The sequence below is a fragment of the Podarcis liolepis genome (assembly GCF_965112155.1).
Source record: "Podarcis liolepis genome assembly, chromosome: 14".
Taxonomy (NCBI): Eukaryota; Metazoa; Chordata; class Lepidosauria; order Squamata; family Lacertidae; genus Podarcis; species Podarcis liolepis.
In genome coordinates, this window is record NC_139569.1 from 46,432,006 (window position 1) to 46,446,509 (window position 14,504).

Sequence of the window (14,504 nt, forward strand, 5' to 3'; positions counted from 1 at the left end):
GGAACCAACTTTAAATCAAACAATAAACCTGTATGGCTCACAGTTATTTACAGTCAACTGGGTTTAATAAAACCCATCATATACAATTCTGATGCTTGCAACAAAGCTATAATTCATCTCACTATTCTATATTAATAGTCCCCATACACACAAAAGGAAAAAATTGGATTGAAATTGAAAAAATAAGAACAGCGGTTTAAATATAGAACAGCCATTCCTGGCTCCAGATCTCCCCCTAGTGGAAAATGGACTATGTGACAAGTTTTTACCTCCCTTGTTTCTAGATTCTTTAACCAAGAGGAAAAATGGGAAGCAAGATGCTATTATAATTAGCATGCCTAAAAACGTGTTTGTCTGATGGCTGATCACAACAGTGCAGGTTAACTGAGACTGAGGAAGTCACAAGTCCTCACTGATGCCCCGTCTTGGCACGCTAGTCAGTAAGAATGATGGGGGTATTTGCTGGCAATATCAGGAAGCTTTTTTATAGTTCTGCATTGTGGAGGCTGAGCTACACACCAGTTTACAGAGTTAGGGGTATCCTGTTTCCTTCAGAGACCCAGACAATGATCCCTGTAAAAAAAAAAAAAGGAGTCCAAACAGGCAGTTTGTCTCATAGTGGCTTGTGAAAACCATGGAACAACAGCAACCACCACCTTGATCTAGGAGACTGGGGCCAAGTGCTGGTCTTACTGGGTTTTCTGCTCCCTCCTCTATTTCTATGGGGAGATTGGGAGGGGGGCATCCTCCTATGCAGACAGAAGATTATCAGGACTGCAAGGGCTCCAACTAACAGTTAAAGAATAGTAGACAGATACAGGCTTTCGGACTACAACTCCCATCATCCCTAGCTAACAGGACCAGTGGTCAGGGATGATGGGAGCTGTAGTCCCAAAACATCTGGAGGGCCGAGTTTGGGGATGCCTGTATCTGTCTACTATTCTTTAACATTCATAAGCTGTTTCTTTTCAGTACTGTTGGAATCTTTTTAAACTTATTTTTTAAATTTAATATTGAACCAGCATGCCCCATCACTTCAAAAATATTTCCAGGTTCCCTGATAGTAGGGACAGGCCCTGTTTTCTGGTATTTGTCTCTGGCAAACCAGTATCCCTGTTATATCTTTGGGGAATGTCGTGTTAAAAAACAACTATAAGAGCCAGTTGCCAGTTGTCAGGATTCAGTTCACTTGCCAGGGTTGCAAAAAGTTATGCGTCTGTGTGGATAAGGTATGGATCCAGCGTGCATAAACACATGAGGGTGGCCAGTTCACATACACCACAGCTGCCAAAGTATATTTCCAAGGGCTGATAACTGACCATAGGGCAAGCGTGTTTTTCTAGGCTCTCTTTAATCAAAGAACAGTCACGCTCCAGCCTTCTGAATCCATGGGAGGCTATTTCGGACTAAATTGACAAAACATTCAACAGGTAGAATAGAATCATTGGCCATGTATAATTGCTTTAAAGCTCTAAATGGCCTCAGTCCAATATACCTGAAGAAATGTCTCCACCCCCACGTAATAGTCGCACCCCCCCTTTTTAAAAGGAAAAATCAGCACAAAAAAGTGACCATTACGTGGTGAAATGCGGTATTAATACTGATGTATGGTCCCCAAATTATTTTATGTGACTGTGATATACACACATATATTTCATGTTATAGAAAGATGTTGGCTGTGGGAGCCACTGCTAAAAGGAACACTAGAAATGTATCTGTGCTCATAGCAAACAAAGTATTCCTCATGAAAAACATCTATCTGTTTCGTGCTCATCCAGCAATAAATTCAATCTTTTCTTGGCCTTAGTCCATTTCCCACTATTTTGTGTCTATTTCACCACAAGAAAATCCAAATGACTTAATTCCATTTAGTGTCCTGCTCTCCAAAATAAAATGCTTGTAATGAATCTGGCCCAAAACCTGGACTGAACACCAGAACAAATAATTCAGGAGATGTTTCTTCTATAAACTTAATGAACAGGGCTTAATGCAAAGAGCATTTCCTTACAAAGAAAGAAAATAAATTGGAGTCCTGCTCCACACGACCAGCAGTATACAAAGAGAGAAATGCCTTCCCCAGTATGATACTATCACTAACTGCAAGATGATTTGATTGGAATGCTCAGGGAGAGGAAATGGGTATGACTGGAGCTAGACATTTTTAATTCAAAACCAGAAAAGCATTTTAGAAAATATCCAATTCATTTACAATGAAGTAGTAAGATTAATATCTTGACACAGCATGGTTATTATTAACCCCATGCTGCTTCAAGAAGCAGAGCTCCTTTTATTCAAACACTGTTTGATTCTGGGTGGGGAGAAACTATTTCGAGTGTATTCTAGATTTTGAGGCACAAACAAAGGAAACTGGTTTTTCAGAGAAGGTCTACCCAGGAGGTAAAGTAAGTGTGTGGGGGTGCAGAGATGAAGGTTTCCCCTGTGAATGTGTTAGTCCCTGAACAATGCCTGGCATGCAGAAAAGCTCTGAAGGATTTACTTCCTTCAAGGACTTTCACTCCGAAAGGACTTCAAGGTTCAAGATAATTTGTACAACATAAAATTATCTAATCATTTGTCAAGTGTTTTCTAGCTACACCATTAAGAGTATGTATTGTTGAAGAATCCTGTTGGAAATTAAATGGGAGCAGAAATTGCCCTAATCTGAATGTTCGTCTGTGATCCAGAATATGGGCAGTATTTGCTGTTGCCCCTTTTAGTCCACAAATGGGGACATAAATAATTATACGATTTTCTGCATTGTTTTTGATCTTTCCCTTCCACTGAAATCAATTACATATTTATGCAGATAGTGAGATGAATAACGTAGGTTTCACCAGAAGCCAAACTGTAGCAGATGGGATGGAACTTGCTATCTCCTTCTCATGACAAGCCTTATTCTCTCCATTCCGTTACCTTTTCCTCTTCTGCTTTTGGTGCCTTTGGCTATTATGTTTTTAATGGAAAGTAGTGTTTCACTGTTGTGTTCATCTACCATAGACACATTGCTAATTTCTTGGAAGGATGTCCAGGACGGCTCCCACACCAGAGCCCCTTAGCGCTATTGAGATATTACTTTTTCATATTTAGCTGGAAATGGAATTGAAATAGAGGCGCCAAACTTGAGCATGAGCTTTTCAACCTAGCTATGTCCTTTTCCAGAAGTGCCATATGGAATTTAATATACAGTAGTGCTATATTACCCAGCAGTGCCCTACCCCAAGGCATAGATCATTCTGTAATGTTTAGTCACAAAGGTCCTTTTCAACATTAGTTAAAAGTTTCCTGTTTGCAGTTCTTCCTGTTTTATGCTTCTTCTTGATTCCAGCTGTAATGATGAATTGCCTTTTGAACAGTCCCAGTCTCAGTCCCAGTTTCTGTTCCTGCTTGCTAGTACATTTTTGTGTACATTTTATTTTCAAGGCTGCTGAACTGTATCAGTCACACCATTTTCTATTTCTGCAGCTATGCTGTACAGTTCTGCAAAAGCAGGGTCAGCCTTTCCACCCCATCTGGTTTAAATTATTTAAAAGTGAGGAAGTTTATTCTTAACTCTGACTTGCCTTTGCCTTTCCCTCAGAGGAAATTCCAGAAAGAGGGCTTAGCTTTGCTCCTCTTTGCCTGCTTAGGAATGAGAGTGAATAGTACACAAGTGAAATGCTATGCTTCAGAATAATGCTAAGGAAAAGGATGCAAGGACTTCAGTGGATATGGGGGGGGGGGCAAGATGCACTCAAAAGTGGACTAGTAATATAAAGCTGATCCCAAGGACAAACATTAGGTACAAAATGCAGGATTCATATTCACGAGATAACTAGTTGGATAGGACGTTGCTTAGAAAAACAGACATTACAGTGAGTAACAAAAGAATTCTCCACTCCTCTACACAGCTGATATGCTAGGTACCATGCATAACACCACTGGCACATATCTGTAGTAATCATCAGAGAGCCAATGCATACAGAACCTGGACACATGGTAGTTACTTGAAAAATGTGGTTATTTGTCAGTTTCCTGTTATTTGTACTTATTGGTGCCCCACTGAGGAACAAATGGATGGGGGGAAGTGATGCAGGGGTGAGAATGTTCATCGTCTCCCCACCCAGTTTTGCCTGCTTTAAGCCCCCCTCCCCCTGCTATACAGCGAGTGCAAGTGGCTGGGGAAACCCAGCCAGATGGGTGGGGTATAAATAAATTATTATTATTATTATTATTATTATTATTAATGAGAAATCAGACTGATTATGACACAAATCCGATACTAGCATGATAGTTTGGCCCACAGGTATCCATTGGGCCTAAACTATTTGTCACTGCTAAGTGGTACCAATATCAAATGAAAGACTGATAGATCATTTTCAAGATCACAATGATATATGGAAATGTCTCTCCACACCAACCTGTAAATCACAGGTGTGTGTGTGTGTGTGTGTGTGTGTGTGTGTGTAGAATGGATCTGATTCACTAGGTTGGGTCAAAGCAATTCAGTAACTGCAAAAGGACAGCTCCATTATTTCACAAAGCGTTTTACTCATAGAAATAGATAAGCTAGAACAAACCTCTTGCTGAGCGAGCTCTTGGAGGATCTTTGGATGCTGGGAAGGATGCAGGCTGAAATAATACAAAAAAAGGCATTAAAACTGTGTCAAAATGAATAACACAGGACTATCCAGAGAGGATGCTAATAATTGTGGACTATGACAGGGATGGCTCTCCAGATCTTGTTGGACTCCAACTTCCATCAGCCCCAGTCCTTGTGGCCACTAGTGCAGGTAAGATACATTTACATTAATAAAGGAAATAGCACATTATCAAAGATCTTGTTCATACGGAGGTGATAAACTTGCAACATACAACTTCAGAATATACACATCACAACAAAAAAGCAAACCCTGTCACGGTTTCTACATGCAGGGGTTTTTATTTTTATTTTGCATTGGAGGAACTTTCAGTCATGTGAGCCCCCACTGCTCACAGGCTAGATACAGATTCACCACCACAGTGAGAACAAGGCCTAAATCTATAAAGCATTACTTCTACATTTATTAGAACTGAGAAGCAAAATCTCCTCTCTAGAAAAGCCTAATTGCCAGGCTGACTGAAAAATTCAACCATGTGATCAATAAAACAGTTTTCTAGGGACAGAAGCAGAGAGTCAAGCAAAGGGAAGGTTTCTTTGGGCTGCAGAAGTTAATGGGGAACTTTATTTAATAGAAGCTTTCAAATCTGTTTTTTTAAAGCCTGTAATATCATATCATAGTATCTTTTTAAAGAAGCATTTACTTAATGTAACTTTTCAAGAAGCTCATGCTTTGAAGAAATTTCTGCAGGGGTTGAACATCTTGTATATCAGGGTATGCCTTGTTTATGCTAGGTGTGTAGTAAAAGCTACAAAAATAATTTAGCCACAAGGGATGGAATGGCCAGAAATGGCCCCACTTTATCTTTTGCCACAGAAAATTAAGAGAAAACGCCAAATGTTTGAGACACAGCTGTCCCTTCTTCCCTCCTCCCCCCCCCCGAATTCCTTCCAAATCCTGTAATTTTCAATGGGAAAATACTGGGAGGGGGATCAAAAAAAATATAAGCCCCCAGTGACACAATGGGTCAATGGGTCTGGTTGTTAACCAGAAGGTTGGTGGTTCAAGCCCACCCAGGGATGGCTGTGGGCAAGATTCCTGCACTGCAAAGGAATCTAGATGACTAGATGACCCTCAAGATCCCTTCCAACTTTACAATTCTATGATTTTGCTCCAGTCTTTCTGTAACACTCCACTTCTCATTTTCCCAATTTTATTTACAGTATCCTGCTTTTGGTACAATATTATTTAGTTCCAATAATAACCTAAATGGAAAAGAGCATGGGAGTGTTCTGGTAGGTCCATCCACTCCAACATCCTACAGTGGCCACACAGATGCTTCTGAAGAGCTTATCTATCTATCTATCTATCTATCTATCTATCTATCTATCTACCATTCATTCATTCACTTACTTACTTACTTACTTACCTACTTACTTACTACCTTACTTACTTACAAAATCTATGCAAACCAAAATGACCCTGCCCTCTGGCTTACAATCTAAAAAGACACAACACACAAAAAGAAAATAAGATTGGGAGGGAGTAAGAAATGAAGAAACACAAGTAGCGTATTTTTCGCTCGATAACACGCACCTGACCATAACACGCACATAGTTTTTAGAGGAGGAAAACAAGAAAAAAAAATTCTGAATGAAACAGTGGATGTATCATTTTTGTGCTTCATGCTGTGGCCACAGACATGTGATTTGACAGTGAGTTTGGGGTAGCCCAATGCAAAGATCCTGAGAATCCATGTGGATCTGTGCTTTGTAACCACGTTTTTGCACCATTGCAGCCCCAGGCAACAGTGGGTGTGTGATTTTTTTGGTGCAGGCTGTAGCCATGGGCATGCTATGTGATCTGATGGTGAATTTGGGGTGACCCAATGCAAAGATCCTGAGGATCCATGTGGATCCATGCTTTGTAACCACGTTTTTGTACCATTGCAGCCCGAGGCAACAGTGGGTGCATGATTTTTTTGGTCAGGCTGTAGCCATGGACATGCTATGTGATCTGATGGTGAATTTGGGGTGACCCAATGCAAAGATCCTGAGGATCCATGTGGATCCGTGCTTTGTAACCACGTTTTTGCACCATTGCAGCCCTGTTTTTGCATCAGATCATTGCTATGTGATCTGATGGTGAATTTGGGGTGACCCAATGCAAAGATCCTGAGGATCCATGTGGATCCGTGCTTTGTAACCACGTTTTAAGTGGGGAGGGAAGGAAAAACATAGAAGGGACAAGGAGCACCGAGAGGGGTGTGCGGAGAAGCAGCTGGCTAAGGATGCAGGAGAGGAGTTTTACCGGAGGGAGGAAAGGAAGGCAAAAGTTCCCCCCACGCACCCACCCAAGCCAGCCAGCTCTCTCTCTCTCTCCCCCACCTGCATGTTGCAGCACCAGAGCATGAGATGAATTAGAAGGAAGGACGCTCTGCTTTCCCCTCTGCTTGCCTGGAGGGGAGGGGTTTTCTCTGCTCTTTGTTCCGTTTGAGCAAACACAGTAACAAACAGAAGCGGGTGGGCAGTAAGACCCTGAGGCAGAATGCAGGAAAGCAGCAGCTTCCTCTTTTCAAGGCTTCCCTTCTCCGGACGATTGATATTTGCCTGATTTTTGCCTTCACTCGCGCCTGTCGGCTCCAGGGACCACACATTCGCTCAATAACACGCACAGACATTTCCCCTTACTTTTTAGGAGAAAAAATCTGAGTGTTATAGAGGAAAAAATACGGTACTTAATTCCAGGGCTAGCTCAAGACATTTTGGCAGCTGAGGCAAAAAACAAAATGATGCCCCCCTCTCTGCCAGGGAATAAGGGGTGAGCGCAGATCTGTATCAGGAACAAGGGGGTGGAAATAAATATATACATTGGGATTTGCTGCCCCTGTGAATCTTTCTGCCCAAGGTGGACCCCTCACTTTGCTAAGTGGGCCAGTCCTGACTAGTTCTAAGATGAAGGTTGAGCAGCTGAGATGGAAACAGAAGAGCCAAGCATTGCTGGTCTCTCAACTGCACCATCAATGGGGAGGGAGACCGCTTCCCTTTTCTTCCACTTCTGAGTCTGATGGAATGACTGCTGCCATGTTCACACTTGACGGAGAGCGAAGTCTTGCTTCTCAGCAGAGCTGACAACAAAACAGCCACCCTCCTCACTCCAGCCTCCAATTTCCCCTAGCATCTAGTATTCTAATGTATACTGCTTCTGAACATAAAGGTTCCATTTACCATCACAGTTAATAGCAGGTGAATTTGTCTACTCCCATTTTAAGCTATCTAAGCTGGCGCCCCCTCACCCCCATCTAATCTTGAAGCAGCAAGTCCCATACATTTATTATGCTCTGTATGCAATACTACCCCCTTATGACTGTTCTGAATTTTCACAGGTTGGTCCCCGAATAAAGGGGGGCATTCTCTCTATTCACATTAAGCATGTTTACTTTTCTCAATCTCTGACATGTCACCACTTTTTTAAAAAAACTTTCTATAAAGCCCCAAATGGTTCAGTTTTTTCTTATAGACCTAACAGATGCAGCTTATGCTCTGTTATCAACAAAGGAGTCAGAAAGCCACCACAAAGCTGCTGACTGCATTATATCTATTATTAGTAACAGAATTGGATTAATTCCACTTACTTACACCTGCCATCCTGCTGCTGCTATTGATTATATGGATTCTAACAGTGTGCAGAACTTTTAAAGTTGTAACAGAGTTGCTGCCTATCTTGAGTGCTGAAATTTTGGCCTGAAGCTGGACTTGCACACAGAAAAAAACTGGATTTTTTTTAAAAAATCTATTGTCGAGAGCAGTGGCCATGCATGTTTGTGAGTATATATGTGAATCTCGTCACCACAACATGGTGATCCACTCCCTGCTTTGACAACTGTATCTGCTGCCTAGATTGGGTTTACTTTACACTAAAACCAGAAGAGGGGTAGCAGAGGAAGCTAACTATGGACTTATTTACATTTAGCTTTAAAACTAATCAGTTCCAGTTCCAGTAGGTGTCTCTGGCATTAGTACATGGTTACACCACAACTGGCATTTCATTTTTTTTTAAATGATATTTATTAAGAGTTTTAGAATTACAGAAAAAAACAAAAAAGAAAAGGAAAGAAAGAAAACAAAATAAAAACAAACCACAATCAAACAATACAAATTGATAAAAATCAAAATCAAAAAATAACACAACACAATCAAAGACAAAAATAAGCCACAAACATTTAAAAACAAATCCAATATTCTCAAATCCTTAACTGCCATCCTTCTTTCTTTGACCTCCTCACTCCTCCCTTTTTTTGTATCCTAGTTGTTAATTGTCACAGCAAATCCTTTCCATTTTTCATAATATTCTGTCATTACATTACCTTAGTCTATTTATCTTACTATAAAAGACCCTAAAACTTGAAACTTAAATCTTATTTATACCAATTTCTCATAACCATAATATTCTTACATAATTCTTTTAACATTTTTGCTAAAGCCAAATGATTTCGTTCCAACATTTTTCTAACATTCATCGATTTTATATAGCAATCCTAATAAAAAAAAATTTTTCTTCCAATCTTCAACCAGTGTCTCTTCCTCCTGGTCCCGGGTTTTGCCAGTCCTTTCTATCCCATCAATCTAGCGCATTAACCTGGTAATCTTATGTCCGAGGCCCTTAAGTCTCTTCCATGTCCCTTCCGCAGCTCTTCTTCATATTTATACCTGTACTTTACTTTATCTCCTGCTCCTTTCATTCGTGGGAACTCCAACTTGACAATGTTTTTGACCCTTCTCGACAAATCAGTGCCTTTTCCATATTCCACACTAAACTCCATGTGGTATTTAAAAACATGTTTCAGAGTCCCTCCAGAATTAAGAGCCCCCACAAACCCAAACATCTCACGGCCCATTGCCAGACTTGAAAAGTCCAAACATCCCTGCATAGGGGGGTCTATCCAACCCCCCATTTCCAAACCAAACCAAACTTTATCTTTCCAAATCTGGCTTTTTCCAAGTTCATTTGTCAGATCCAAAAACTCATGTTCCTGCTGGGCCACAGCTCCCTCCATCTCTGGCGCCCGAGGTTCAGCAACATCCTCTTCCCTCATCTGATCTGTCAGAGCACACTCCTGATTTGGTTCCTGGGTGGGCTCTATATAGTTTCCCACTACCTGACCAAAATTTCTAATCACAGCAGTCATCAAGTCCGTCTTCTCATGTAGCTGTTCCAGTAGGGCACTTGTTTTGCAGAAAGCACTCACCAGAGCTTCTGAATACATTGTTCTGCAAGGTCAGAAGTCTATTCCCACGGTCGTAATCTGTTGCAGCTGCAGAGCTCCCCAATTCAGATTTAGTAACAGTTTCACAGGCTCCCTCTAGGGGAAGAACTTCTATTTGTTCTTTTCTTTTAAAGGCAGATCTAACAACAAAGTTTCCTTTTTCAGATATTTTGTCAATATTTGTTCCTTTAAAATGCGAAGGAGAACAATGGAATTACTATGTTTCTCTTCTTTTAACTATCCGTCAAAGACGTTTGTCTCTGGTCAATGAGCTTCCCAAAGAACGTCAGTCCTGACACCCCGCTCCCAGGATCAAGACGGTGGAAAATTACTTTGCTTTACACTCTCTTCTGCAGGTTTAAACAGTCCGGAAAAAATCCCCCCTCTTCTCCTGCTTCCGAAGGGGGTTCAACAGTTTTAAATGATGAAAGTTAATCCTTTACAGGCGATTTTCTGAACTCTAGTTTGCCATGTCTTTGCTTTAATCTATCTACAAGAAACGGAAGGCTGACTTCCTGTTTAGACCTTCCCGTTTCAGTGCCAAATTAAGATGAATTTCTCAGTCCAATTTTCCTTTCTGCTCGCAGGTCATTATTTAAAGTCCAATTGTCCGAAATTAAAGTACTCATGGGTAGTTGTTTTAAAAGCCAAATTGTCCCAGGAAAAAGGCAGTACTCTCCAGCAACGGCTGTGCGGTTTCACTCCACGGAAGAAGCAGTTGACTCTCAGCACCGCGCCACTTCCCCCTCTTCGCTCCAGAGCCCGTAAATGGGTTCCTTTACGGGTTGGGGGGCGCTAAAGGTGCCCGCCGAGTCCCATGGTCACAGGCTTCATCCGCCTGTGATTTTTAAAAGGGTCCCTGCTTCGCCGTAGCGGGAAAGACCCGTTTTCCGTGGAGCTGGTCCCTCCGGATCAGAGGGAATCCGCCATTACCGATGGCGCCACCCCGGAAGTCTCTGTCACAACTGGCATTTCAACTGGCTATGCCTCTGCCAACTGAGGTTGGGGGAATTGAGTCATAGGAAAATGCAACTTCCTAGAAATTGAACCGTTGCTCATTTAGTACAAATGATCCATACATTTTCCTTCAGGGAAACAACTATACATTTGCTGTGCCATAAGCTACCCTTGGTTTGCACTTCCCAGAAAAACTACAGAAAGAACAAGCTGTAACCTGAGAACCTTCTCTCATGATTTTGGAGAACGAAGCTGGGGGTGGGGAACATTGTCAGAACAATTAGGTTCATAGGCTGGAATTCCTACTAGATCTATCTGTTCTTTTATTTGGACATCCAAGTGGCTGGAGCAGCACAAACCATCTTACACTTGGAAGGTTGATGCATGGTCTCTCCTAGACAAAGAAAAGCAGCCACAGTTTTTTAATGTTGTGACAATGTCCCAGCTGCATTAAAGTTTTATGCTGGGCTGCCTACATACAGTTTGGAAAAAATTACAGTTGGTAACCTAGCAGCTGTATTTTGTACTAACTGAGACAGATGTATGTTGCTAGTTTTAAAACAGTTTCACAGAGTAAACATCTGGGTTCTGTTCAAGATGCTAGCTGAACCTTTAAAACCATACATTGGTTAAGGCCAGGATACATTAAGGACCACCACCTGGACACATACATCTGCCTGATTTCTGGGATCTTCTTTGGACACCCTTCTTTGAGTCCCTCTGCTAGAGACCTGAGGCAAGTGGTGATCCACAAGAGGGTCATATGAGCTGTGGCCCTCAGACCCCTGGAATGCACTGTCCAGGAAGACTCAGCTGGTGCCAATAATGATGTCTTTTTCGTGCCCAATGAAGAAAGGTATTATTATTTCTCCATGCTTTTTAAGCTTTAATCTAGCCATCTGCTTTTAATTCCTCTGCTAATGTTTTATGACATTTTATATTGTTATTATGTACTTAAGTGTATTTTCTTAGCCACCCTGTGGATTTTACCTGAAGAGTAGCACAAAAATTCATTCAATAAATTAATGTTGTAGCTTTCAGGCAAACTGCTGAGACACAGAATACAGCTATGAAGACAAAGGAGGTTATTCATCATGATCCATGTGCGTCTGCGCAGGAGGAAAGCTTTATGTCACATTTATTTTTTTCTTAGAATTGATGCTATTAAACACTACTGCCTGCAACAGTTAATGGAAAAACAAAAGTATTTACTTTAATAGCGACCTGGGGCAATGATGTAGCAGTGCTGGACAATGAAGGTACTTTGGTTAAAAAAATAAATCCAATGTAAAAATCATTCTGCAACCAAGACATCAAAACCTTCTCACTGTACTACCAAATATAGTAAAATAGAGCAAGACAATCTTGCAGATCAAAATCCTTCTGTCTAACGTGAAATGCTGAGCTGAAACCACCATTAAAAGAGCAACTAAAATTCCTGGAATGTACCATAAAGAATCTTGGTTCTAACTATATTCTCCAGCTGTGACCACCAAAAAATTAACACCAGCGAATCATGTCCTTTGAAGTGATGTACTGGAGGTTATTTTAACAAATCTAATGTTAGAGCACACTGCCATAAAAAGATACCTTTAAAATCATCATTCTGTATTGTTTTTAGGGGTACAGTGGTACCTCGGGTTAAGAACTTAATTCGTTCCGGAGGTCCGTTCTTAACCTGAAACTGTTCTTAACCTGAGGTACCACTTTAGCTAATGGGGCCTCACACTGCCGCTGCTCAATTTCTGTTCTCATCCTGAAGCAAAGTTCTTAACCCAAGGTACTATTTCTGCGTTAGCGGAGTCTGTAACCTGAAGTGTCTGTAACCTGAGGTACCACTGTATTTTATCTCTTTTATAAATCTTCTTGTACCCTAGGATTTTGTTATGAGGTGCATACTACACAGACTTTAATAAATAAATTGCAGCTACTGCTGAGATTCCCCACCCCCTCAATTACTCTCTATAGAGTCTATACAAGGGGAAGGTAGCCTGGTGCATTCCAGATGTTCTGGACTACAACTCCCATAATCCCTGGCCATTGGCCATGTGGGCTGAAGCTGATGGGAACTGTATGTGATGAAAACCGAGACTGATGTAAGGATTAAAACATTCAGCATAAGCACGGAAGACTTGGTTGTTCAAATCCCTGCAAAGTTTAGAGGATTCCCTTGGGCCACTCACTCTCTTTTTCCTCTTTCCCCCACCACTGACAATATGGAGATGATGCCGAGTTTAAAGGCCTATTATAAAGATATATTAGAACCAGGCCAGATAATAAATAATAATTGAAGGTTTTATTTTATTTGTTTTTTATCTTATATTTTGGAAACGTACATCCATATTTTATTTCCTTTTAATTTTGGGGGGGTCCCCAAGACCGGGGGGGGTCCTAAGCTATGGCTTGTTGAGCTTATAGGTAAATAATAATTGAAGGTTTTATTTTGTTTTTTTATCTTATATTTTGGAAACGTACATCCATATTTTATTTCCTTTTAATTTTTTTGGGGTCCCCAAGACCGGAGGATCCTAAACTAACGGCTTGTTGAGCTTATACGTAAATCCGGCACTGATTCTTGACGCTCGGAGCAAATCGCGAAAGCTTCCAGCCTGGCCCTTATTATCCCTGCGCCAAAGCGCCACCGGCAGTGCTTATATCAATAAGGATTATAACATCCTAGAGCCGGAAGGGAACCCCCCAAGGGTCATCTAGTCCAACCCCGTACCATGAAGGAATACCACGTTGTGAAGGAATCTGGGGGTGCGAAGGCCGGGTAGGCAAGCAAGCAGGGAGCCCCCTCGGAAGACCCCCCCTCACCGACCCCAATATCTACACGTGATGGGGAGGAAGAGGAGCAGCGGCGCCTGCTCAGCCTGCGTGTTTCCAAGCCAGGCTTTCTGGTAGCAACCAGGCCGCGCGGGCTCTGAGGGAAGGACCCCGACCGCTTCCCAAGGGGAACGTGAGGGGAACGGGGAGTGGAGGCAAAGGTGGCAAGAGACGAGAATACAGGACCCCCTCGCTCACCGGTCGTACGGCCACCTCCGCCATGGCGCCTCACTTTCTCAACCAGGCCCGGCAAGCCGCTTGTTGCTATGGTTACCAGACGACGCGAAAGGTTCCCCCGCGCCGCGCCAGGAACCCGGATGCTGTTGCCGCGGTAACCATGGCTCTCCTCGATCCCGCCCCCCCGACGAAACGGGATTTTACGTCAGCGGGAGAGGGGAAGTGAGGATGCGGCCGCCGCGAGGCCTGTCGGGAAGAGGGAGGGGGGAGGCGCGGCCGCGACATAATAAGCTCCTCCCACCCTCCCAGTTTTGGCAAATGGACCTTTCCCAGCGAAGCCTTGTAGAACGCGCAGCGGTAGAATGGGCTGTACCATTTCGGAGTGGGTGGGAATCACATTTTGTATTTTTAATAAAATAATTAATACCACACCACATCCCTGCAGCTAGAAAACTAGTGCAAGAGGGGAAAGCGCTGGTAACTTTCTATTTACAGTGCTAACTTTTCGGGGGAAATCATATTTTAAATTCCCCTCTTGCATTTTTTTTTTACAAAATAATACCTCACCACATCCCTGCAGCTAGAAAACTAGTGCACGTGGGGAAAGCGCTGGCAATTTTCTATTTACAGTGCTAACTATTGGAAGGTTTTTTAGGACTATTAAAAAAAACCAAAAACCAACACTGGGATATTTTAAAAAG

At 42.1% G+C, this 14,504-nt stretch overlaps 1 protein-coding gene across 1 annotated transcript in view; it reads right to left on the bottom strand.

Moving 5' to 3' along the window:
* The window catches only part of BBS4 (Bardet-Biedl syndrome 4), a 47,450-nt gene extending 33,458 nt beyond the window's left edge, over positions 1–13,992 (bottom strand). Inside the window, exons 1-2 of the mRNA XM_083475843.1 lie at positions 13,825–13,992; positions 4,557–4,608 (exon numbers count right to left, since the gene is read on the bottom strand). Coding sequence (XP_083331969.1) covers positions 4,557–4,608; positions 13,825–13,848 — 76 coding nt within the window. The 5' untranslated portion in view covers positions 13,849–13,992. The remainder of the gene's footprint in view (positions 1–4,556; positions 4,609–13,824) is intronic.
* Between the last annotated feature and the right edge of the window lie 512 nt (positions 13,993–14,504).